The following is a 27,155-nucleotide window of genomic DNA, read 5'->3' as shown; positions in this document are numbered from 1 at the left end:
GTGTCATATATACACCCACCCACAGCATGCTATAATTTAACTGAGTAAGCATCAAATGCTGTCAGGGGACTGCACTCTGTTCATATCTTTGTAAATACTTATGAGATACCGAGAACAAGATAAATAATACCACTTCAAAAGCAAAAGAGGAATATTATCTGATTCTAGAGTTCCAAAGGATCCCAAAAAGAAAAGGCTTCATAAACATTAGACTTTCTCTTGCCTTTGTGCTGCACATAGCCCTTTATGAGAAGCAATTCATTATAGAAACCAGACAATGGTGCAAAAGTAAATCTTCGTGTTGCAGCACCTGGTGTATTCAGATTCAGAAATCACTATTCTGACCATTGTGGAAAGACTACTCTTTTAAAACCAAACTGACATGAAAAATTGAACAATATTTGCCTCTGCTGTCTCTCTAAGCTTTCTTCTTCTAAAGCTGGTTTACTAAAAGAATCCAGCAAACCTCGTAAAACATCTTGTAACAGGAGGGTCTACAGTAAGAATAAAAACAAGCCTGCATTTAGCATTAGTTTCATGAATCAGAAACAAAGAGATCACTGTCCAGGTTTAATTCCTTTCCATTTAAGGAGCCCAATATGAAGTCCTTTGTGGAAATACACATTGACATAAAATATGATATGGCCAGTAATTTAATACTTATGGAAGAAGGGACTGCATGATGCAAATATATTTCGGTAGAACAGTGGATTTAGAAATAACAATTAAAACGTTCACAGTTGACATTTAAAGTTTAGTCACAAACTATAGAATTACTTGACCTCTTCTTCTTTAGTTAATTAAAGAATATGCCAGAAGTTACTACTGAAACTCATGTTATCAAAAAGGCCTAGTTTCTAAAGTATGAAAACAGTTCATAGTCATCCATAGAGTAGCTTGAATACTTATAATGTGCACATGCAGAACTAGTTTTTGTCAAACACTGAAACAAAAAAGAAAAGAAAAAAGGTAGAAGGTAGCAGAGGCCCCTGCATTTCTGAAAGTGTCACTGCAATAAACAGGGCCTGTCACTGAGGTATAGAAGAAGCCTTCTATTCACGTAGCACGAAGGCAGCAGAAGAAACTTAACTCTACAGAAAATTTACCCAGGAGGCCCTTCATTATTCATCCCTTATCTGTGATGAGGTCACCTTGAGGGAAGTTGAACAAACAGGCCCCTTTAATGATTAGGTGAACAACATGTTTGGAGTTTTAAAATGTTAACTTATTTATGGATGCCTAGAAGGTACTGGACACTAAGCGAGGCTAATAATGCCCATGGCAGATTTCTGGAATTTACTTTCTCCAAATGAACCTTACCAGTGGTGCTCATAGCTCAGTTTTACCAAAATAAAAATAAAAAAAAAAATCATTTCAAGAAACAGGAATTAAAAGTGTAACTAAATATTTTTAAAAATCAGTCTAAAAAATGAAAGCTATTTGGCAAATGCAAATAATTTCATAAGAGACTATGAAATTTCTTAAAATCCCATACACACTTTTAGGAGCAAACTGGACTTACCTAATAAGTCAGTGTAAAGTGCCTGTTCCAGATCACCCAGCATGGTAAGGATGACGTCCTCATCCAGATGAGCCGTCCCTTCCCGCAAACAGCTTTCTCCCTCCTCTTCAGCCCAGCTTCTGCTGATGCTGCTTGGCTTGGAGGACACGTTTTCATCTTCGGACCTACTATCTTCATCACTCTCACCTTCTAAGCCTCTTCTTGTAGACAATTCCTCTAAGTCTTCACTGTCTGACTGGCTGCCCCCAGCAGGCAGGAGGTTCCAGGCTGAGCCGCTGGTGTGATACAGGGACTGCACAGACCGCGAGAGAAACCTGGACAGTGAGCGCCTCTCTGCATAGTTGGCTTCTCTCTGACTGGCCTTGGCAGCGTTTCCAAACCAGTTGGAAATGCGCACCGTGGGTCTCCTCTCCCCATCACTGGTGAGGGAAAGATTGGTCAGAGACTTTTGTTTCTGAAGGCAAGCTCCCTTTCTTCTTACTTCTTTGCTCCGGAACACAGAGAGTTGAGCAGGCCGCTGCATGATTCTTCCAGTGGCTCCTTCCTTTCAATTGGACTTCATATTGTCTTTTTACACTGTGATTGTAACTGATCCATTTGATTTTAATTATCACATGCACTTAAGAAAAGCTCAAGCTCACACATTCACAGATTCTAGAGATACGGTATATATAATTATTTGCCTACAATTTAGCTTGATACATCATTTTACTAAATCAGCAGTACTTACAAATATTTTGCTCGAATATATCTGAAGCAGAAAAGAGTTCACCAAAGACTCTCCTCCAGCTGAAAAGTAGTCCAGGAAGCCAACTACGTTTGCCAGTCTTCATCCAATCACATGTCTCAGCCGGAGGATGGGTCCACATTTCCCTCTATTGCTTCTGTGTTCCGAAACGCCAGGAGGTGAAGCACGAGCTGAGGTCTCTTGCTTTTTGCTTTTTTTTTTCCCCCTGCCTTTCACCAGCCCTTAACTGACCTAGGTCTGTAACCCTTTACTCTAATGAGCTGACACAGTGCAGCAAGTACAGCCTCCCCATAGGAGCCCGGGAAGAGCAGGAATTAAGCACTGAAGCCCAGCCCTGCACGAGCCTCTCACATTTTAGTATTCCACCTGCATTCTCAGATCTATGGCTCTTCCTTGCTGCTGCAGTGGATGCTGCTGGCTGCCATGGCAGCAAACATCCTGCTAAATTAAAATAGAGGCACGGGAACGGCTGTCCAGCCTAGAATGCCACAGGTTTCAGAGCCAAGCCTGTATGAGATCTTCCAGTATTAACCTTATGCACATTTAAATGACTCTCAGCCACCTAATCTCAAACACGAACACACACTCACACCCTCACATACACAACATACACTCCCTGATGCCGAGAATGACAGACTAATTCTCTGTAGCTGCAGGCAGCTGAAGCAGGCAGATCTCCCTTCTGAATGTTGGGATTTGTGCTGTAAAAGCACAAATCAAATTCAAGAGTGTAAAGGACCTAAAAAATGAAGCATGACACTCTCCACCCGCCAGGAGATAATGCTTTAAAGGGAAAGACTTCCCTTATCTTTAAAAGAACAAAGTCAAAGGCTTTTTATTTTGAATCCTAAAATCCTAATGTGATGATAAAAATAAAGATTCCTTCAGCCTTTTGGTAAAACAAAAAGGAAAGAAAAAGAAAAAAAAAACTCAGAAGGGTTTTCCCTTGATATTTTGACTCAAAGAATAAAATTGAAAGTTTATGGTCAAGTGTGTGGAACATAATAACGTCACAGATAACACAAAATGCACATTATGTCTTTTGATATTGCATTTTTCCAGGTCTATTTCATAAGACTATCACAGCATAATCAGCTCTTATTTTTTAATGTTTTCATAAAAACAGAAAGCCTAAAGATAATTTTCTTGTATTTACCTTGTACTGATATGTACACTACACCATCACAAAATTCTGATTTTAGGACAACTTTAAAAAACAAATATATAGTATAGCAGAAATCATGGGTACCATTGACAGTTAAGAAGAAGACTATTAACTTTTTAGGATTTAACTTCTGAAGATTTTCTGCTCACAACAAGAAAAATAGGGATTTCTCCTTTATCAAATGAGGGAAAGTGGAGAAATATGCAGAAATATTATCTTCATCATTTTCAGAGCTAATGTGGCAAAATTAATTGTGATTTTCTACCTCCTATTGCCAATCTCAACTAGAGGAAATACCCAATCTCTTATCTATATATATATTAGCATTATAATATGCATTGCCTATAACTTTACACATAATAACTACTGACTTTGCAAAAGTTAATTATTCCTTATGCCCCACCTTTCAAGGTAGATCAGACTTAGATCCCTTTTATAGATATGCAAAAGGAAATTAGATGGAAAGAAGAGCAATTATTTGTGACAGAATTTTGCAATAAAGAAATCTGAGCATTATTGATACTCATTCTCAGTTCTATACTTTTAAAATACTAATTGTGTTTATATAAAATGTGCCAAATAAAATGAGAGTACAAATGTCAGATAATTGAAACTGACAGTTATGCTTCCAAAAACAATTTTGTAAAGTATTTTTTAGAAAACCAAAATGACACTCCCCTTAGAATTCCTAAGCAGAAATTTGTTTTCCTTCATTTTGAGTTATTGTGACTCAGTGAATTTCCAAGTCCTGAGACCATAGTGAAATTTGTTCAAATTATGAAATTTCAATGTATTTAACATTTATTACACTAGTATACATGCTAATATACCATAAAGCCTTACAGATTCACAAAAAATACAATTCTAATGCTTTACGTATCAAAAGAGCTAACCTTATTCATCTGTAAATGAAAGCAATATTTATGCCCTTTCCTTATTCAAGACTGCTCATATATACACAAATCAGTTTAAAACTGTGGTTCTCAAGCTTCATATGTTCAGAACCACTTGGAGAGTTTATTAAAACACAGTTTGCTGTGCCCTAGCCACATAACTGCTCATTCACTGGGACTGGGAGGGTCCTGGGACTTTGTATATCTAACATATTTCCAGATACTGCTTGCTCTGAAAATCCCCTTTGAGAATTACTATGCTGAGATTAGTGGTTTTCAGCTGGCGATGGTTTTCCCCCAAGGGACGTTTGGAAATATCCGGAAACATTTTTCTTTATCACAACTGTGGGTGTGGTGGTGACATCTAAGGGGAAGTGGCCAATGATGCTGCTAAACATCCTACAATGACAAAACAGCCCCAAGCAAAAAAAGAATTATGCATTTTATAACGTCAATAGTGCCAAAGTTGAGAAATCCTGCCTTAGATTGTTATATTGCATTTACAAATGGTTTAGAAACTTTAGTGGCATTTAAAACAAAGATGTACTTTTGCTGACATTAATGTCCACTCTGTGTTTGTTACAACTCTCTCTCAGGTGTCCTTTATTCTATAACCATGCTGAAAGAGCAGTCCTAGCCTGGGACGTGTTGATTTTATGACCAAAGGAAAAGAGAGGTGAGAGATCCAAGCAATGGCTCTCAAGTTGCTGCTCAGGAACAGCCCATGTCATTTTTCCACTTGTACTTCATTTGTCAAATTAAATCACATGGTTCTTCCTGATTCAATGAGACAGGAAATTTAATCCTTCTGGAGGTGTAAACCCTGGAAAGGATGGGCTCAGTCCAATGGAGCCAGCAAGGAGGGGATTGTAGAGAGGGCTTATCCAAAGGGGGTTTCTGTCTGTTTCTTTGTTTAAAGACATTGTTATTAACTTGTGGTTATAGCAGGTTTGTCCCAGAACTACATCAGTCCACATTTACCCTGAGCAACAGTGGGGAACCCACTTATTCCTTCTCTGGAGACAGCCATCCTGCTTGCCTTGGGTGTACATTCATATATGGATGTTTTTATATTTGTTTGTATTGACACATATAAATGTATGTTATACAAGGAGGAGGAGGAAGTCACAGTGCAAAGGAGACAAATACGCCCAGTCAGTAGGAAAAATGTGAATCATTCTAATTACGCCAAAACCTAAAATAAGTTATAGCCATTATCATGTGCTAGAAAGGAGTGCTTTTCAGCTCTTTAGTAAACATAATTATAATGTGGCTATTTAAGTAAAATACCTAAACTGATTTGAATTATCTGAGCTTGATCTTCTTGATCTTTATAAACACACACACACACACAAAAGCAATTTCAGTGATCATTTACAGAGACTGCAAATGTCAGATATTTCCCATTTTTAATGCAAAGTCTGGTAGTCAGTAAAAGCATGTGTAACCATTCGCTTATCCTTCTGTTTAACCTACATTCTTCTATTTCTAAAATGGTTTCCTGAATTCATCCAATAATTTTAATATTACTTTTTTACAAATGACACGCCAGCTTTATTGATATTGAGCCAGTCCAGCATCTATGAACATTTTTTAGTTGAATATAAATTCCAGATAAAGGTTAAGAAGTGAATTAAACAAATGTTATACATGTTGGTGGATAGTCTTATGCAAAAAAAGGGCAAATGTGAATCTACAGAAAAAAAAATTGAAAAACTTTCTTGAGTACCAGTGGGATGAAAATTTGGGCTAGCTTTACATTTGGCACAATCTCTTGGCAGATGATGAAAGGGATGGCCTCTGAAGACAAATTCTTTCTGTCAATGAATGTGAGAATAAAACGCAAGCCAAAGCAGTAAAATCTGCACCATTAATTCAGGCAGCATTGTAATATTGAGGTCATGATTTGAATCTTAGAGGAAAGGCAGGAAGCAATAAGCTACTTCTTCAATGGCACAAATTATATAATACATTTCGCCTGACTATAGTAATTATTGGAGCTACTATCATCAGATTGGGTAAATATAACTAGGTTTCCTCACAAAGAATATCATAAGCAAAAGCAAATTTAAGTGATGTACTTAAAAATTTTGCAGAGATACACTGAAGTCTTATGAAGAATATTCAAATTCAAAAAGTCATTTATCCAGTATTCTACTTATTGAGTGTCACGCATTTCTGATGCTTATCTTCAAACCATAATTTATTACCTTTTTAAACTTTCATTGCCATTTAATGATGAAGACAATGTTTTTGTAATGTCAATTGAGTTACTGCATTGGTGAAAATTTAAACAGCTAAGCTCTCCAACTAACTTAGCAAATCCCTCTAACACATCTGCATTGCAGTGTGAACCATTCAAGTTTGCTCCTTAATAGTATGGCAAATCTTTACATGTCATACATCTTGTGGGTCATGCAATAGGGATGATTTTCACATTTGTGTAAGCACAAAAAGATTTTTTTTCTGGGTTACATAACTCAAAAGCAGAGGAGAAATAGTTTCAGACGTGGATTTTTCAGGGGCTCGGTCATTTCCAACAATGACCTTGAATTTGGTCTCTCCTGATTTAGGTTCTGTTTCCTCTATGTTTGATCATTTGAGGGTAGAGGTCACTGTAAGCAGGTCTAAGCTTTTCTTTTATTAGTTTTAGGTGTAGTGGAAAAAGAGACCACCTCTTTTATAACAACCTCAGGAAAAGTCCTGAGATTGAGTCTTATTTGTTCTGATCAAACTGGATTGGGTCACACATCCAGTCCTCAAACAGTCACTGCAGTCAATGAATAGATTGTTCTCATTGGCTCCACTTACTTCAATTTCAGTTAGGTCACAAGAGCAGAGAATGATCCCCAAAGAAAATCAAGACGCTGTTATCAGAAGATGGGGCAACGGATACCGGACACACAAAACTACACCAGGACTTCCTGGTAGGCTTAATATAGAGCCAACAAAGCTGAAACTATAGAACTCCTAACTCACCTAAGCCTCTTTCTAGACTCTGTACATTTTATTTTCTGTATTATTTTCAGGCGTCTGAACATTATACAGACTTCATAAATTTATAAAGCCTGCATCTTACCCTGCCAAGACTAACTTCATCAGAATTTTATATCACGAAGGCCACTTCACTTGGGGAGCAGAATTACTCCTCACTGAGGCCCCTACAGCAACCACGAGCAATAAAAGTTCAACAATAACAATAGTGTTGAAGCTTAGGATTACAGAAAATCAGAGAACTACAGAACCTCAGTGAGTTTAGGAGAAATGCCCAATTTTACAAAAAGAAACTAATAAAAAGAACAAGTTAAGAAGAATTTCTTTCAAATTATTTTCATGAAGTTGTTTCTTCCTGGAACGTTATTCTGCAATTTCATTATTCATTAGAATTCAACAATATACATGTCTGATCTTCTTTTAAGCTCTGCATGACTCTTTACAGCTAAGATAGTTGTTTCCATGTGCCTATTTATTCATTTACTTGTGGTGTTAAATTTTATCTATTTGTTTCTTACTTTTTCAAAGAAGAGCTCACTTGTTAGTCACATTTGTTTTCCCAAATTTTGAGATGCCTGGCATGTGTAACATACTAGGTGATAATTACTGAAAAGACTGATGGAAGAATAATACCATATCTCACAACAATCTTCTGAGTTTATTAAGCATCATCATAGTCATCACACAGAAAAGGGAACCAAGGAGCAATTTGCAGGGCAGAGGCCAAATAATTGCTAAATAATCACAGTGCCAAGGCCAAAATATATTTTTTCCAATTCCTAGAACATTTCTCTTTCCACATTTCAAACAATCTTGGAAGTGTATTCTGCGGGCCAGTCTGAGCTAGAACCTGGCAATAAATTCAGGTGCTTATGTGCTTTGTGGTTTCACTAGCATCCAGAACTCAGAAAGAGGAGACTATAGAACTCCTCTACAGTTCTATAGAACTATAGAACTATGAGAAAGGGATGGAGATTCTGAGAAAGAGAGTTGTCATTAATATAGAAAACATCTCATGAGCTTTAGAATTCTGATAGGTTCATTCTTTTATAGGGTTATTCTATTACAGGTTTAATATCTCTTATCAGAAATGATTGGAACAACAAGTGTTTTGCATGTTGAATTTTTTCAGATTTTGGAATATTTGCCTATACATAATGAGATATCTTGGGGATGGGACCCGAGTCACATATGTTTCATATACATCATATACACATAGCCTGAAGGTAATTCAACACATTTTTAAAAAAATATTTTGCGTGAAACAAAGTTTGTGTGCATTGAACCATCAGAAATCAAAGGTGTCTCTATCTCAGTCACCTAAGTGGACAATCTGTGGTTTGTGGCATCACCATCATTCCTGACTGAATTTATATGCTACTAATAAGCAATTATTTTATTGCAATTATTTATACGTAAGTAATTACCAGTAAAAAATATGACATAGTTTGAATGCAGTGAAAACATAATGTGTTCAAAGTCACTAAGAAGCACAGTAGCATTGCCAGAATACCTGTATCAGCTATGAAACAACAGCAACCACAAACAACCACAGGCTTTCCATCTCTACATTCAATGCTGTGTTTGGATTAAGAGGTTACTGTACACTGTATTTTTTTTTTTAGGTGAGAAGAAACATCAGAAGCAGTTGAGGGACTGGGAAGTGGGCCCCCTAGGGGTGAGGCGGCATTCTGCTGGGTAGCTTTTTAAAATGTTTCTCCCAGAGTCATCTGCCTCATTAACAACAGTTTTTGTCTTAGAAAGCTCTCTGATTTTTATCAACTGGCATAATTTATTGTTCTGTAATGAATGTACACTGCTCTAGTTCTTCACTAAGATCATCATGCATTTCCATCATGTCTCTGGCACTTTTTCTTCAGTGTTAACATTGTTATCTTCGTCATTACTATTATCACAGTCACCTGAATTCAGTACCATTTTGGCTAGGTCATCAATGTTCAGTGAATGAACAACTGGAGCCTCATTGTCAATGTTAAAAATTTCTTTGATATCCACTTTCTCCAGCCCACTAATAGACTCTGAAAGTTTTTTTTTTTTTTTTTTTTTTTTTTTGGAATAGGTAGGGTCAGACATCATTGTTTTTCTCATTTGACATATGGAATCCTTCAAAGTCACCACCTGGTTCATCATCATCACTGAACAAAGATGCAGACTAGAGGTTGTGTCAGGCAGGTACAACCATGTATTCAGTCACTGAATTCCAAGGATTGACAACAGCATATATGACATCCTTCATGCTAAACTCCTTTTGAAAATCACCCACACATACACCTCTGTTCACTACTGCTGGCATGCTATTTAAGGAAGTGTTTTTATATTTATTCTTTATCAATTGAAGGATAACCTGGTCACTTGGCTAGATTAACAAGTCACATTTTGGGGAAAGTACATGGCATAAGCATTGTTTTTGATAATAATTTCAGCTAGACAATGAGTAGAATAAATATAATCAAATAAATTCTTGCAGTCATTCAGTCCAGCTTCCTGAAAGTGAGCAAGAATTGCTGTCACAAAATGTTTATAAAACCAATCAGAAAATATGTCATTGGTGATCCAAGCCTTTTTGTTAGCATAATAATAAACTGGTAAGAAATTCACTCCCTGAAAACAGCAAGGACGCAAGCTTTTGGTTATCACAAGTTTTCACGTATGGGTTCCCGCTGTATAAGTCCATCCAATCTCAGTTATTCTGTCCTTGGCATCCTTACTTCCTGTAGGGGCTGTCTTGTCTTCTGTGTCAGTATCTTTCTGAGGCATCAAAATGTGTGTTGTTTCAGCATCAAAGATTTGTTCCAGAGTCAGATTTCCATCAGCAATGATCTTGGCCAACTAGTCAATGTATGTCTTCACTATTTATTACTACAAATCTTAAAAAATTTAATGCCATATCTTTTCTTAAATTTCTACAACAAGCCTATTGAATATTTAGTTCCCTTCGATCGCCAGTTCACTGTGAAAGATCTTTGCTTATTTAACCTTCAGCATACCATTAAGTGGCATGTGTACACCGTCACACTGATGGATCTACTCTTTCAATACACAATTGAGATCTTCATTTTTAGCTTTATGCAGTATTTTTCTATTTTTCATTAACTTCTGTTCATCACTTTCAATGGAGACCTTTAACAATTTATCCTTTGGTGTCTTCAGGTCATATATGGTGGTCATTCCAACACCATACTCTTCTGTAAGATGTTTCCCACTTACACCACAGTCTAGTTTCTCCAACAGCTTGACTTTCTGTGCTATAAACAAACATAAACGCTTCCTTTTATTCTTATCACTGTTACCCATAGGGGTATCTTCAGGCCTTTTTGACATTTTCAACAGTATCTTTATGCCACAGAATGAAAAATAAGCAAAAAAACAAAAACAAAAGAAAAACCACAGTGTAATGCGTATAGGTCTTGGCCCAATGTGGGACACTGTGGGGAACCTGCCACTGGCATGTCCACTCTGCACACATGCCATTGTATTATCCTTTGTGGGTATGCTTGCATGCGGGAATCTAGGTGTGCATGGAAAAGATACATAGTGGCTAAAGGGGGCTGGGAGACTCTGTTTTCCCCTGAGAATGCTGAATAAACTGTGTTGTGCACCTGCATTTTGACCGCAATTTGTCACAGGAGATCAGGTTTGGAATTTTCCACTCATGGCATTATGTCAGCACACAAAAATTTATGAATTTGGGATCTTTTGAATTTTGGATTTTTAAATTATGGATGTTCAACCTGTGTTACAAATTTATCCTTCTTTTCTCCATGCCCCTACTTTTTTTTTTTTTTTTGAGACAAGGTATTGCTCTGTCACCCAGGCTTGAGTGCAGTGGCATGATGGTGGCTCCTGCAGCGTGGAACTCCTGAGCTTAAGCAAACTTCTCTCCTCAGCCTCCTGAGTAGATTGAACTAGACACATGCTATACACCACTATGGCTGGATAATTTGATTTTTTTTTTTTTTTTTTTTTTGTAGAGGCAGGGTCTTACTATGTTGTCCAGGCTGGTCTTGAACTCCTGGCTTCAAGCAGTCGTCCTGCCTTGGTCTCCTAAAATGCTACTATTCCAGGTATGAGACACCATCCCTGGCCTTCTTCCATTTTATAATGTGCTGTTTTAAAATCCCAGATCAACAGGGAGGGCTTCTGAACTGTAACATTACTTGTGTAGAATGACTAAACATTTTCTTCCTTATATTCTTTGATTATTCAGTGATGGCATAATCAAAAGTAAAATTTTATTTTCCATTTATATCAACTCCTTCTGTATAGTATAATTGATCATAAGTTCACTGTGATTATTTCCTGAGTGCCTTCCAAAGCCAAAGAGATAATTCCTATCTTTTCTGTTTATTGTTTTCATCTGAAAATTATTATGTTCCTTTTTTAGTGTAGTTCTCATTTTAATGCTATATCCATTATATTAATTTCATTTTACATGCATTTATTGAGTGCTACCTATGTACTAACCATCCATTGGTGATGCCACTTAATAGACAAAAGTGGAAAAAAGGAGAATTGGCAAATTCTGGATATATTTTAAAAATGCAATTATTCTAAGCTATCTTAGTACCTTATTTCTCATAGTTAGTTAGATATTGTGTCATCTAAATTTTTTCAGTTTCTGGATTTCTGAGAAAAGTAACAAGAGTTCAAATACTGAGAAATATCCCAAAAAGTTGATTTATAAACACCATTTGTCTCTGAGTACAAATAGAAAACAATACTTCTGGAGCCAACAAGATATTATAATGAATAGACTATCAGGGCATCAGGTGTGAGGCATTAAAAAGGAGTCATGAATAAGTCTAAGGTTTCAGGCTTGAGCAACTGGAAGGATGAAATTCTTATTAATGAAAATGGAGAAGACTTGGGTAAAGAGTTTTTCAGGGGTACAATTTTATAGGTTAATATCAGAGGTTCAGTTTGGGATACACTATGTTTGAAGTGTCTATGAGATATTCAAGTGGAAAGATTGTGTTGGCATTTGGATATTTGAGTCCAGAGTTCGGGGAGAGAACTAGAGCAGACAGAGACATTTGTAAGCCACCAGAATATAGATGAAACTTAAAGCCATGAGATAATATTGATATTAAATCACCAAGGGAGCATTTATAGCTAGAGAAACCTAGAAGCAGAGACCTGGATCATTTAAACCATAAGAAATCATCAAGAAAAAAGTGTAACTAGAAAAGGAGACCAAGAAGGAAAAGTAAGGTTTGAGGAAAACTAAGGGGATATATGACCCTGAAAATCAAGTATCTTAGTCCATTTGTGATGCTGTAAAGGATTATCTGAAGGTGGGTAATTTATGAAGAAAAGAGGTTTATTTGGCTCACTGGTCTTTAGGCTGTACAAGAAGCTGCTCCTAGCAACTGCTTCTGGTGAGGACTTCAGACTGCTTCCACTCACAGTGAAAGGCAAAGGGGAGCTGTTGTGCAGAGATCATATGGTGGTGAGAGCATAAACAAGAGAAAGTGGAAGTGCCAGGTGACTTTCAACAATCAGTTCATGTGGGACCTAGCAGTGAAAATGCACCCACTCCCTGGAGAATGGCACCGCGCCATTCATGAGGGGTCTGCTCCTGGGATCCAAACACTTCCCATGAGTCCCCACCTCCAACACTGGGGATCAAACTTCTTTTTTCTTTCTTTTTTTTCTTTTGAGATGGAGTCTAGCTCTGTCGCCCAGACTGGAGTGCAGTGGTGTGATCTCCACTGCAACCTCCTCCTCCCAGGTTTAAGCGATTCTCCTGCCTCAGCCTTCCGAGTAGCTGGGACTACAGGTGTCCACCACCACACCCGGCTAATTTTTGTAATTTTAGTAAAGACGAGGTTTCACTGTGTTGGCCAGGCTGGTTTTGAACTCCTGACCTCGTGATCTGCCCCACTTGGCCTCCCAAAGTGCTGGGATTACAAGCACGAGCCACTGCGCCTGGCCAGGGGGATCAAATTTCAGCATGAGACCTGGTGAGGCCAAACAAACTGTATCTAAACTATAGCACCAAGGAAGAAACCTTCTTAGAAGAGGACAAATAGCTGCTGCGAGGTGAAATAAGATGAGGCCTGAGACTTGATCCTTGGATTGGCCATGTTGACATTAGTGGTGACTTCTATAAGAGCAGTTCCAGTGGAGAAGTGGGGTTAAAAGCCTAAGAGACTGTGATTGAACCCTACTCTTTTTACAGTATGCCATAAGACAAGGAGATAAATGACAACAGTACTTGAGGACAAATTTGGGGTCAAGGGAAGTTATTTTTTTAAATTAAGGTTGGAGAAATGATAGTATGCCATGGCCTAAAATAAGTGACTTGGTTGGGAGGGAGCTATTAAAGAGAAGAGAGAGTAATCCAAGTAAAAGCAGAGTAAATAGGTATTAAGTGGATATAAATGTTATACTTGGGTAGATGTGATGACAGGGGTTCGTGAACTTTTCTTTGTGCTTCACTTTTGTAAGTGAAGTTACACATCAAGGTCATCAGTTAAGAGAAAGAATAGAACTGGTAATGTCAGACATTTGAGAAAAAAAGGTATAAAAAATATAGACTGACTGCCAGGAGCATTACATATTCACTTGAGGTTGGAGGTCCTGAACGTAAAGTGAGTTGCATTGACATGCGATGTGTTTTCTCCTGGTTCATTCATTGTTGGTATAGAATAGATGGAGATTTAAATGTAACCAGGTCACGATTTCATCAAATGAGAGAGAGGCAATTGAGTTAGGGTATATAAAAATAAAAATACATTCACTTATTACAGGAAATTAGCTGACTAAGGAGAGAAGAAAAAATATGCAGAGGTTGGTGAGGAACAGTAAAAAGTGGTAGGATCAATGAATTGGAAACCCTAGTGGAATCATTGCTGGAGTCAGGGAACAAAAGGAAGAATACTGAAATGATAGGAGTGTGCAATCAGTGAGAGCGCAGTGCATGACAGTGAGGTCACATAAAGTAGTAGTTTCTGATGATGCCTAGATCTAGGGTATGATGATGAGACTAAGTAGCTCAGGAGGGACTGCAAGACAAAAATCATGGGTGGAGAGGCCAAGGTGTTAGAAAGAACACCTATGTAGATACTAAAATCACTAAAAATTAGGGCAGAAATGGTAAGAGATAGTTATTCACAAACCAAAATCTTAAAATGATGAAGATACGTAATCTAATTTCTCTGTGACAATCATCTCTGTGACTGGCCTGCTCATATTTCCTCATCTACCTTTCTTCAATTATAGTACTCAATTTATAACTTACTAACTGCAAAAAATATCACAATTCTTCTAGGAAATCTCAAGTTAGTATCGAGAAACATTTTCACTATCCCACTATAGGCTGCATTTAAAGAGATGATAGTAAGATTGACACAAGTAGGTAAGTCTCACTGCACCATTTTTCTGTTTTCTTTCTTTTATTGAATTCATATCAAAATCCTAGACTGAAAACTATGATTTTATGTAAATAATTGATTGTTGCTGCAAAATGATATTATGCTTTCTGATAAACCCATTAAATTATTATATTAATTGCTAGTTTATATTCACTTTCAGGTATTCTATTAAAAATCCGAATGTTAAAAGGAAATATCAACTGGAAAAATGAAAAAGTGATCAAATGGTAGACAATAAGAAAGTGGAGAAAACATCAAATACAGACTATTTATTCAATCAGATATACTGTGATATATTAGTTTCTGGAAACAGTGTTCCTTTGTGAAATTCACATAAAATTGTAATTCAAACTCTACTAAATTCATCTCCCCTACAGATTTTAGCTCTAGTGCTTAGCATGCATATTGAAGACATTTATGTATAAAGAAATATATGAAGCATCTTCATGTCATGCTAATTTTATAAAACATCTGGTCATAATAAACGCATAGCATCATTTTGACCATGGTACTACACAGAGTTAATGGAAAGTCAACACATCCTCCGTGTGTTTGAAAAATCTACAATTACTATCCCTATATTTATGTCTTGGCATTACCATTTCTACCCCTACCTAGTACTGGGCCTTTGTTGTAATCTCCGTATAAAACCTCTGATACCTAATGTTATCAACTAATGCTGATTCCAAAATGTACCCTTGGGATGTTGTTCTGTAATTGTTGTCAACATCCACGGCAGGATGCTGTAGTCATGTCTAATGCTTGCCAAATGCTTTTCAGGTCTGCCAAAGTGAGGAAGTTTCTTAACCCCCAAATTTGTGATAGAGTCATTTTCATGAGCTTCATAGCGATACTTACACTTTGGGTCTTCGGAGTACACAGTAATTTTTTAAAATTAAATAATTTATTTAGTTTTCTTCATTTGAACTTAGCTGTGAATACACAAGGCTTGGGCCAGAGACTTCCTGGAACAACAGACATAACCCTACTTTCATGCGTTATTATACTTAGGAACAGATAAAGTACTCTTTCATCTCTCGCCCTTCAGGGGCAATATATTTTGCTAGGAGGTTTCTTGGTTCCTTACGAATATAGATCTATATGTAATGAAATTAAACCAAATGTCTTCCATATATGCTTAGGCTTACCTGGACCCTAGAGAAAACATTGCGCTCAAGCTCAGCATCCCATTTTATACACAACAAAAACCTGATAACTGTGTCTGGGGTATGTATTATTTTTTTCTTACATCATCCATATATAATAAAATATTTTCCTATTCAGAGTTTTTTTAAAATGGTCATTTGAAATCACCCTGTAGAAATGTTTTAAATAGTATAGAATTGATGACAGAGCAGGCTGCATTAGCGATGGAGAATCTACATGGCCAATCATTAGTTTATTTTCAATCTCCAAATATATTATACAGGTTTTCTCTGATTTTATTCAATTTGACTGAGGGCAAAATGACTTAAAGTCTTCACTTCTGAAAGGACTACCATTCCTTTTTTAGTAACAAAGAGATCATCCTAAGCAGAATAGCCAAATAGCTAATGATCTTTGAAGCATGAGATATATACAATCCATTTTTGCATTAAAAACAGTATACCACAAATATGATTTAATAAAAAGTGTTATGGGGAGAATACAGAAATTCCTAGGTTTGACCTATGCATTGATGAGGTCACTTACCAGATATCTCCTCCAGGCACTGCTTAGCAGTCTTACTATATGATAAGTCCATCTTTGTAGGACTGGTACAGGAGTCAGCTGATGGTAAAGAGGTACCTTCATTTTCTGAATGTGCCCTGAAATTATCCAGGAAAACAGAAAGAAATAGCAATTATAATCACCAGTCACTCATCAAAGTGGAAGTTCTACAGTACAAGAAATATTAATTACAAATTTTCCATCAAGATAAGTATTTCTTTATGACTAGAATGTTCCAGAGTTGTCTATGTATAGGAGAATTTTGTTATTTTTCATATGCAACCTAAGTGGGAGTGGACTTGTCTAAATTTCAAAGCTTATAACTATCAATAGTTGATTATAATTCGGGGGCAAAATATTTAAAAAGATCCAACTTCTTTTGATATTTTCGAGGAAATATGGCCAAAGTATTTTTTTTTGCGAGAATACTGAAAGTATTGAAATCACACCTAAAATTATTTTTTTAAACAAAAATTCTATAAAAATATTTTAAAATATGTGTAAAAATAAAAAAATAATTTTGTTCTATGCTATATACATCATTATGATGACTTAATTACCAAAGATTTCAGAGCAATTAAAGTCAACCAGAAACAAATTATCATTCTTATAATTACCTTCATATCATCTGTTTCACATTTGTCTATGTGTGTACATGGGTATGTATTTGTGCGTGTGATTAGCTTGTAAAGAGTATGTCTAATTAAATGAAAAGCACTCAACAAAGGTCCTGAATACTTTCGATATTCTAATCACACTTCATGCATTATTTCTTTCCTTTATGCACAGGCAAATGTTTTAAGATATGCTTTTTATTTAATGCAGCTTCATATTCGATGCATATTTGACACAAACTAACACACTTTAAATGTTCAGAGCATGAACTACTAAGACACAGAAGGAGGCAAGCTAATATAGGATTGCATACTGGACTGTGTTCTTTTGAGACATCTCATTTGCCTTACATCTACCCTTTTATTTCTGGTAGTAGGTGTGGGCCATGACAAGTGATCTTTCAATATTTACTACTTTAAGAATATTTACAAATAATGTTCATGTGTGAATGAAGAATGTATTACATTTTTGAATCAATGTTTAATTAATATTTTGCTTTTAATCCAAATTTGAGTTTCAAGAGAAAAAGTATAATCATTGATATCAGAGAAAGTCAAAATTTAACTGACAGGCCAAGAAACTGAAAAGTTCACTTAGGTTTTAAGAAACTATGGAAAACTACATGTTGTCTGTATTGATATATGTGTTATATATGTGAATTAGCATATGAAAAAAAGAACTATGCAAGAAAGAAACTTTCCAATACAAAGTTGGTTGTGCTTTGGCCTCCAATAATTTCTGACAGACCATTCCTATTTTATTCTAGCTTAAAACTGAATATAAAGAGCATAAACAAATTAAGAAAGAAAATACACAATTTAAGTGATAGGATATATACCATTAAGGCCAGAAAGAAACCTCAAAGTAGCTAAATTTAAAAGATATTTTAGTCTTCCACTCATTTGATATCTTGGTAGCATTTAGAACAGCAGCTCATTCCTTCCTTTATCAAACTGTCCTACCTTGGCTTTTATGGCAAAAATTCTCTAGTGTGTTTCCCATTTTCTCTGGCTTCTACTTTATTCTATTGTTTTCCTTTATGTAATCATTAAATGTTGTGGTTCTGGGTAGTAGAAAAAGAAGTGGGGATACAGACAGCAGAAACCTGGGAGTTCAGCAAAGGAATATTCTATACTTCTTCCAGTTTTTGTCTATAGTTTCTCTAGATGATCTGAATCATATTCATTGTATTGGCTATTATTTATTTACACCTGAATTCTAAAATTCTAACTATAACCCAGCACTTTACACTGAATTCCCGATGTATATAAAGACTGTCTAATTGACATTTCTTCTTGGTTGTCACAAAAATATGTCAAACCCATCATTTATAGAACTGAAGTCATAATATTTTATTAACAAACCTGGTCCTGATTCATGGAGCCCTCAGGTGAAACCTTGATGGAACTTACAAGGTCTTGCATGGTTGGGTCCCATGCAACCCATGGGATGATGGTCTCCAGCATCATCTCACACAAGACTCCTCTCTCCTCTCTCTACTTTGGCCACAAGAGTCTTCTACTCACTTTCCATAGCTTCCTGCCCAACCAGGGTCTTTACACTTGATTATTTTCCTCCCCACTTCATCCAGTTGATTCCTTCCCTCCAAGTCTTAGCTCAAGTGACTATTTCTTTAAAAATCCTCCCTAATTTCACTGATCAGGCAGTCTCCAATTATAAGCACTTAGTACTTAGTACTCCCTGGACCTATGTTTTCAGCACTTCATACTCTTGTGATATGAGATTAATGTAATTAATTGATTAACGTTTAACTCCCAGACTAGGCCCTATTCTCCATGTTTGAAGTCATCATTGTATCCCCAGTGTCTAGTCTTGTATCAGAATATAAGTTTCAGTCAACAAATCTTTTATAAATATATCGATAAATAATGTTAGCCATAAGAGTAAAACAAAATTATTGGTGGGTAAAGCATATGCAAGAAAGAGTAGCATATGTGTACATATACTGGGTTTGGATGTAAAACTTGACTCCATCACTAATCAGTTATCAAGTCATGTGATGTTGGCAAGTTACTTCACCTCTCTGAACTTGTTTGTTCATCTGTAAAAATAAGAAAAAATGGCTGCCTTGCAAAATAGTTGTGAAATCAACTGTTATTACAAAAGGACTGAAAATACATCCTCCCTTGTGAAATTCTGGTCAATATTAAAAGGGCAAATATATCTGCTCTCTGTGTAGCCTGTTTCTTTCTCTCCTGGACCCCAATTCCTCACATATCTCCATCTACTGACAGTCCCTCCCCATTCATTTCTAAAGTCTGTTCTTCCACCTGGCTTCATTTATTGTGGGCCACTCTACTCCCCACTGATCTCTTCCTTAGCCTATTGTCTCTGAGCGAAGGGAGAAACAATCCTCTGAAGTGTTCTAAGGATTTTTATTAGTTGCTGAAGAAGTTTAAATGGAGAGTATGTAGTGAAATTGTGGACCCCAGGGAAAGCTGACTGGCTGCCTGCCAAGAAGTGTCACAGAGGCACAGCACTTTGTTGAACTGGCTGGGAGCCAGGGTTGACCTCTAGTCCTGCAGATTTTGTATTCACAGATTCATCTTTTACGAGCTGAGTCACATTAAGCATTTCACTGAAATATTTGTCTAAAGCCCACGGCTAACTGGTTCCTATGAGAACAAGACAAACAGCTGTCACAGGAGCCAGAATGTTTGTGGCCATGTTAGTTACAAAGATTCTATCTCCATCTAAGAAAACCTGGAGTAAAAGAAAACTCGGAATGTATTTTAGCACTATAGTTTTTGCTCTGCTAAAAGCAAGCAGCTCTTAAAAAGAATTCTTCAGAAGCTGACTTAGTTCCATTGGTTAAGTTCCCACTCCCCCTGTCTGAGACATGCTTTTAAAAAAGTGTATTCCTACTTGTGACAGCTCAGTCTTGTCTTGGAAGCCGTTTTAAAATTTGTGTTAATGTGTCAGTGCATATTTTTGGCAGACTCACTCTTTTATGTCTTTTAGTTTAAGTCACAAGAGAGTCTTATTTACCTTAAGTTCTCCAATGTATTTCTCATCAAATTCCCTACATAAGTGATCTACATTAGCATTAATAAGGAAACAGGTTGATCAATGAAAGAATGGAACTTGGTGAAGGTAAACTTCAGATCACCGTAAAAAGGACTTAGAAGTCATGCTTGGTTTATATTCACATCTAAATGAGACCAGAAATGTCTACTGATGTTACAAGTCATCATTTCTCTAGTATTTCCACCTCACAATTTGTTACAGCAAAATTAGATTTTAATTCCAGTCTATAGAGGACCAATCAATGCCAACTGGTAAAGATGTACCTTTTATACAAATGATCAAAGAAGTCCAGTTAAATCTCTGAAGACTCACAACTTACCCTCTATTTTTATGCATGCTTTGTACCAGTTAAATAAAAATATTTGAGTTGATTCATGAAATAATTTACAAAGACTTTAGAATCAAGTGTGTTCTCTAATCAGAAAGTACATTTTGACAGATATGGTGAAAATTGCAGTGGATCATTCACTGTTTCCCCATAAACTGATAATGCATTATCTTCCTATTAACTGGAAAAAGAAAAAATACGTATCATAATATTCCTTCAAAGTATTCAGCAACATGGTCCTATGTAGACAACCTCACTGTGCATTTACAACACGGTCATCATGTTATGAGTAAGTATTGAAACCATCAAGACACAGCATTGCAAAAACAGTTCATTTAGATTTCTTTTATTTATTTACTTTTTGAGATAGGGTCTCACTCTATCACCCCTGCAGCAGCGCACTAGAGCAACCATAGCTCACTTCAGCTTCACCCTTCCTGGCTCAAGCCATGTTCTCACCTCAGCCTCCAGAGTGTAATTTATTTAGAATTCTAATAAGCCAGGTCCTTCATCTGTTACTGGGAGTTGTAGTAATTAAAAGTCATGATACCAGTGATTACCATGAGAGCTATTACCTGTTTCTGCACACTTACTATGTGCCAAGTGTGGTGTTTAGTATTTTCCTGGGGCATATCACTCAAAATTCACAACAATCTTGTAATGTAGGGGCTGCAGTTAAGAAATTAAGACATCTAGAGGTCAAATAACTGGTCCTAGGTAACAATCTGGTAGATGCTTAACCAGTACTTGAACCTGGCTGCCTGTAAATGTTGATCTATTAACTACTCCCCTACAGTTTAATTCCATCAAAATGCCTCTGAACTATTTTATTGCATTTGAGGTTCCCTTAGCTAACAGACAGCTCAGTCACTCAGTCTTCGAATGTGACATATCCACTGGTCTAACCTAAATGTTATATATTTTTTTTATTTTTTTATCTTTTTTTGAGACAGAGTCTCGCTCTGTCACCCAGGTTGGAGTGCAGTGGCACGATCTTGGCTCACTGCAAGCTCCACCTCCCGGGTTCACTCCATTCTCCCGCCTCAGCCTCCTCGAATAGCTGGGACTACAGGCGCCCGCCACTGCTCCCGGCTAATTTTTTTGTATTTTTAGCAGAGACGGGGTTTCACCGTGTTAGCCAGGATGGTGTCCATGTCGTGACCTCTTGATCCGCCTGCCTCGGCCTCCCAAAGTGCTGGGATTACAGGTGTGAGCCACCGCGCCTGGCCCCTAAATGTTATTTTTTATGTACTAATCATTAAAAGAAAATCAGTATTAAATCCTAGACATTATCAAACCTCTAATCTTTAATGTCATTAATATAAGTGTTTGCATATTGATTTATATTCAAGAAATATTTCCCCCTGTGGATTCACCTTGATATAGATATGGTCACAAATGTAGACACAAGTAGAACTGATTTGAGTCAGAAACACTAACTAATGGTATTGTAATTCCTGTTTGTAACTCCAATGAAAAAGAAAGAAAAGCACATATATTTCAAAAACCAGTAATGTGCTTGCTTTCCTATTTCCTTCATTCTGGAAAGGCAGACAGGTGACAGCCAGGGCCAAGGCCAGGAAACTGTTGGGGTGAACAGAAGTCTAGTGTAGATAGAAGATTTGCTCGATTCAGGGGAGCTGAGCAAATAAGAAAACATTGAGAATAATGCGAGCCAGGTTTCTCATGGTTGACAAAAGGAGGCACAAGTATGGAAAGAAAAATAAACTCCTTGGTGTTGAGCTGGAATTGGAGGTATTATGAATGTATGTATACATGAATAATCACATTGAATTATAATAAATAATATACAATATTAAAATAATGATTAAATATGTGTGTATGTATGTGTGTATATATACACATATATTTCTTGGTTTTGACCACCAAGAAAACCTAGGAACAATGAGATCTTGGTTTCTAATATCACTCTATACAAAAAGACATACGAGTTCCTTAAAGAAAAGAATAGGATCTAAAGCCAAATTAGGGAATGTGCAAGATGAGCCTAGAACACCTTGAGCCATAAAGAAAGAAAATTCTCAGAGTGATAGAGCATTTGGAAAGGAGACACAACCTGCTTGAAGGGACTCCCAGTGGCCACATCTTGGAAAATTAAGCACCAAAGTAAGTTGTGACAGCAACGAATTATAACAAATACAGTAGAAATCTGTTTGTCCATATAATTTAAATAGATAGATAGATCATGAGGAGAAAATAACTCTTTCTTAAAGTAGAATGCCAGAGAGCAAACACAGAAGACAGGATGGAATTAGAAAACCAGTTGTCACATATAACAGCACATTATTAATTCAGGCAACAAAGCTCAATGGATGCTAAAACTTGTGGGTGAAAGTAGATAAAAAATTGAATTTTTACACACAGTCTCAAAATATCTTCCCACAAAAATACCTATTACATACAACTGGAGACAACATATTCACTTAGAATATAAAACTGTGGCAGATATTACCTTAATCAAGCAATCAAATTCAACACAACCAAAATAGAAGATATTGATATTCATATCATGAAACACCCAATAAAATGCAACGGGAAAAACACAGTATAATTTCGATGACATTCCAGACAAAAAATACATTTAATGTGTATCTAATAATGATGAACTACATGACAAACCCAAATTAGAAACATTATATAAAATGCCTGGCCATCAATATACCAATATCATGAAAGTCAGGGAAAGGCTAAACAATTGTTCCAGATTGAGGGATATTAGGAAGACATGACAACTACTAGATGCAATATTTATCCTGAATTACTAAAAGGGATCATATTTGGTGAAACTTGGTGAAACCTGAATAAGTTCTCTGAGTGCTCTGGGAGAAGTGTACATGAGAGTCATTTGTACAATTCCTGCAAATTTTCTGTAAGATTAAAATTGTTTCCAAAATCATAAAATAAAACATGAAGAGAAGAAACAATGGCTTGGTTAGGCAAATCTATAATCCCACAGAAATATTTTATAATAAAAATCTGCTCTGCGAATTCATGGTGTGGTTGTGTAAAGTACAGCATATTATATCAAAAGAAGGAAACACTCTAAATTCAGATTTTCTTGATCAAAGTTTACAAATCAAGTTGTTTATAGAGGGTCTCTGTTTACATTTAATTAACGGGCTTAAGAAGCATGATACGTTTCTCCTTATGGATAGTGCCTTGCCTTATCTAGGGTTAGGTATTTTTCTTTTCTGAGAACTGCTCAAAACCCTGATTCTGCTCTCTTTGCCTCTACACGTTTGCTTTATGTCCACTGCATTGTTTCCTTGGCATTTACTACAAATGGTCAGAAAAGAAAGAATGTAGACTTCAAAACAGCATGTTATAAATCTGGGTAAGTGTCATTTTAAAACTTTGTTGGAGGCTTCTAAAGAGACAGGTTTAAGGAAAACACACAGGTCTCTCTTTTCTCCATAATTAACCAATTACTGTATTATTTTATTTCACATGTCCTTGAAAGCATGTAGAATATAGTTGTGATGTAATGAACACAAAAACAATGGAAGGAAAATGACATATGGGAAAAGGGGAGGTATTTTTTGAAAGTCTGAAGGATGTAAGGTAACAATTTTTGAACTCCAGGCAAGAAAAACAGGTTCAAATAATATAGCTCAGGGTAGACACCAAGAAAGAAGAGGAACAATAAAAAAAAGGAGTTTTAAAAAAACAGAATGGAAAAACTATGCTGTTCTCCTTTTTCTTCTTTTCTTCCAATAACTGGAACCTCGTTTGAGACTTAACAAACCTACCTAAGAAATTCAGTAAGTTGCTCCTTCATCTATACATTTAACATGGTTCATCCTACTCTGACATCTCCTACAAACAATCCATTATACATTCTGAAGAAAGAGTAACTTTTCTGATCATGCTTTCCACACACATGCTCATGTGCATGCAAGCACACATGTATATAGACACATATATACATACATAAAGTACAAATTTCTGACCTTGAAGAATTTCTACTACAACCAGGCTTCAATCAATCTTCAATGTCCAGAGAAACTGACTGACTTGCCGACCACCGTATGTATCTTGTATTGAAATTGTTTATGTGGTTCCTTCAGCCTTATGTTTCCCTCCCTGTCCCCCTCATCTCTGCATTACCAAATCCTACTTATCTTTCTGGACTCAGTTCAGGTGCTACTTTCCCTGATTCCAACAGCTAAAAGTAATTTTCCACTTTTTTGAAGCCTCAGTATAACAAATCTAGTTCAATCCTGGGGAGCTTTACCCTTCCAGCTGCATTTTGTAGTTCTCTTTGAGCTTGCCTCTTGTCTACTACATTGTGGATGATAAAAAGAAAATGACATAGGATGTATGATTTTTCACTCAATCCTTGAGGTCTCATGCATAAGAAATATTTAGTAGGTAGTTGTTGAAAGAAGATAAAAAATAAGTGAATGAATGTGCTGAAGAGAAGGTATGGTTTAATTCTTTAAATATTTTAAAGCTGTTTGTATTTTGGTTAAACCCTCCCATTTATAGGAAGTGAGAGACTTCAGAATATTTTTGGTTCCAGTGTACATTTTTGGCAGGTTTGAAAATTCTTCTATAGCAAGTGATTCTAACACAGGATGACAGTGTTTCATTTAACAATTTTTATTTGGTTTCACTGTTTGTAGGCTGTGTACTGGGCAATTATGCTACTAAATAAGAAAGACAAGACTCTTAATTTCAATGAGCTTACATTACATTAGGAGGTGGCTGAAATCACACTACTTAATAAGTAAACAAGAAAAAAACAGATGGTAATAAACTGTATAAAGAAAATACAAGATGATGATGAAATAGAATTCTGAGAAGGGGCATAATATATATTCCCCTTGAGTAGGTGGTTGGAGGTGGTTGGAGATTAGCAGAGCTCTAAAAACAAGACAGACCTGCAGTGATCTAGAAGAAATTTGTTACAGGCATAAATGAACATATATATCAAAGACATGTTCTAAAGCAAGATAGACTGGTTTGTTGAGAAAGAGGATAAAGGCTGAGATACAATGTGTTGGGGGAAGCGGGGACTGCATGTGGTTGTGGGGATCAATTGTGAACAGGGTACTAGATTACTTAGAACCTGGAAGGTCATGGTGCAATTTTTGAGTTTTATTTTTTTAATGTAATGGAAATCTAATAGATGACTTCATTAATTAGAATAAGATATACGATTTATGCCTTTAGAAGGTGAGAATGCCAGCTGTGTGAAGGATGTTACTGCAAAGAGCCGAGTGGAAGCTAGGAGACTCATTGGAAACTAGATGAGAATTGGTGGTGAGGTGGCTTGAACCAGGAGACAAGAGCTGGAAATGGAAAGAAAGTCTGATTGAGGGTATGTTTTAGAAGATGGGTTAGGAGGACTAGCTGAAAATTTGATGTATGGAGAAGGGGTCATTGAAAGAGAAAAACAAAATTCAAATTATTTCCGTTTCTTTTCTTCTTTAGTCTCTGATATGGTTTGGCTCTGTGTCCCCACACGAATCTTATCTCAAATTGTAATCTGAATTGTAATCGCCACATATAGAGGGAGGGACCTGGTGGGAGGTGATGGGATCATGGGGGCAGTTTCCCCCATACTGTTCTCCTGATAGTGAGTGAGTTCTCAAGAGATCTGATGCTTTAAAAGTGTGTGGCAGTTTCCCCTGTCCTCTCTTTCTCGCCTGCTGCCACGTAAGACGTGCCTTGCTTTCCCTTCGCCTTCCATCTTAATTGTTAGTTTCCTGAGGCCTCCCCAGCTATGCGGAACTGTGAGTCAATTAAACCGCTTTTCTTTACATATTATCCAGTCTCAGGATATTTCTTGATAGCAGTGTGAAAATGGATTAATGCAGCCTCTCATTCATATAATTACAAATCCTAACCATTAGTATCTGTAGCAGTTCCAGTTACTAGTATTTGCATAGCAGCTCACAATTTACCTATTATTTTTCCCATCATGCCTGCATTATAAAATTGTAGAATATCAAATTTGGATGATAGCACAACATTCTTCCTTCCTTGTGATAAACTCTAACTCATCTTTTATTTCTTACCCTTATCTTAACTTCTTGGTAATGCATTAGTTGACTCCATTTTGTCAGATTTGTAAAAAACCCTCTTTTTTCTACATTAATTCTGTATGTTGCACATACTTCCATAACAGTAATGCTTTAATATTTTTGATTATATTATTCTTACTACCCTTAGTAGGCTGTGCTCCCAGAAGGCAGAGATCTTTTTTTTTTTTTTTTTTAAATTGTGTCTTCTGTTACATGGTATTTGTAGAATGAGGGATGAGTACATAAATGAAAAAGTATGCAGCAATTTCCCTTTGTCTAAACTGTAGTAACTGGTCACTTTACCATTTTTTAAGTACTTCAGATGGTCATCTTAACACTATAAAAAGCAGCCTATTCCAATTTCAGGTAGCTCTAGTTATCGGGAACTTCTTAAACCAAAATAAAATATTTTCTTTAATTCTCGATATTTTGTCTTAGTTATATCTATTTGATAAATGAATAAGAATAACAGCAAATTTGAAACTACTTTATCACTCTGTAGAGATAATTGACTTACTGAAACTATGTACAGAATAATTTATATTAGATAGGAAGTTAGGCTAATAGGAAATCTATTAACTTCCAGAATCCACATTATATTTATAGAACTCTGAACCTCCAGTTTCTGACAAAGAGTATTATGAAGCATATATTAGAGTCTCAGAAGGAATAAGTATTAACCTAG

The 27,155-nt window shown here is 36.3% G+C and overlaps 1 protein-coding gene across 16 annotated transcripts in view; it reads right to left on the bottom strand.

Annotated features, from left to right (window-relative positions):
* NAV3 (neuron navigator 3) overlaps nt 1-27,155 on the bottom strand; it is a 381,439-nt gene that overhangs the window by 171,588 nt on the left and 182,696 nt on the right. For 14 of the 16 annotated variants that reach the window (XM_065524605.1, XM_005571609.4, XM_065524606.2 and 11 more), the window contains one exon: nt 16,412-16,527. In XM_065524605.1, coding sequence (XP_065380677.1) covers nt 16,412-16,527 — 116 coding nt within the window. Of the gene's footprint in view, nt 1-1,522; nt 2,909-16,411; nt 16,528-27,155 lie in introns of those variants that run through there. The other 2 variants (XM_074007467.1, XM_074007468.1) reach the window with 1 other exon arrangement.

The sequence above is a fragment of the Macaca fascicularis genome, chromosome 11 (assembly GCF_037993035.2).
Source record: "Macaca fascicularis isolate 582-1 chromosome 11, T2T-MFA8v1.1".
Classification (NCBI taxonomy): Eukaryota; Metazoa; Chordata; class Mammalia; order Primates; family Cercopithecidae; genus Macaca; species Macaca fascicularis.
This window is presented reverse-complemented; position numbering and strand designations above follow the sequence as displayed.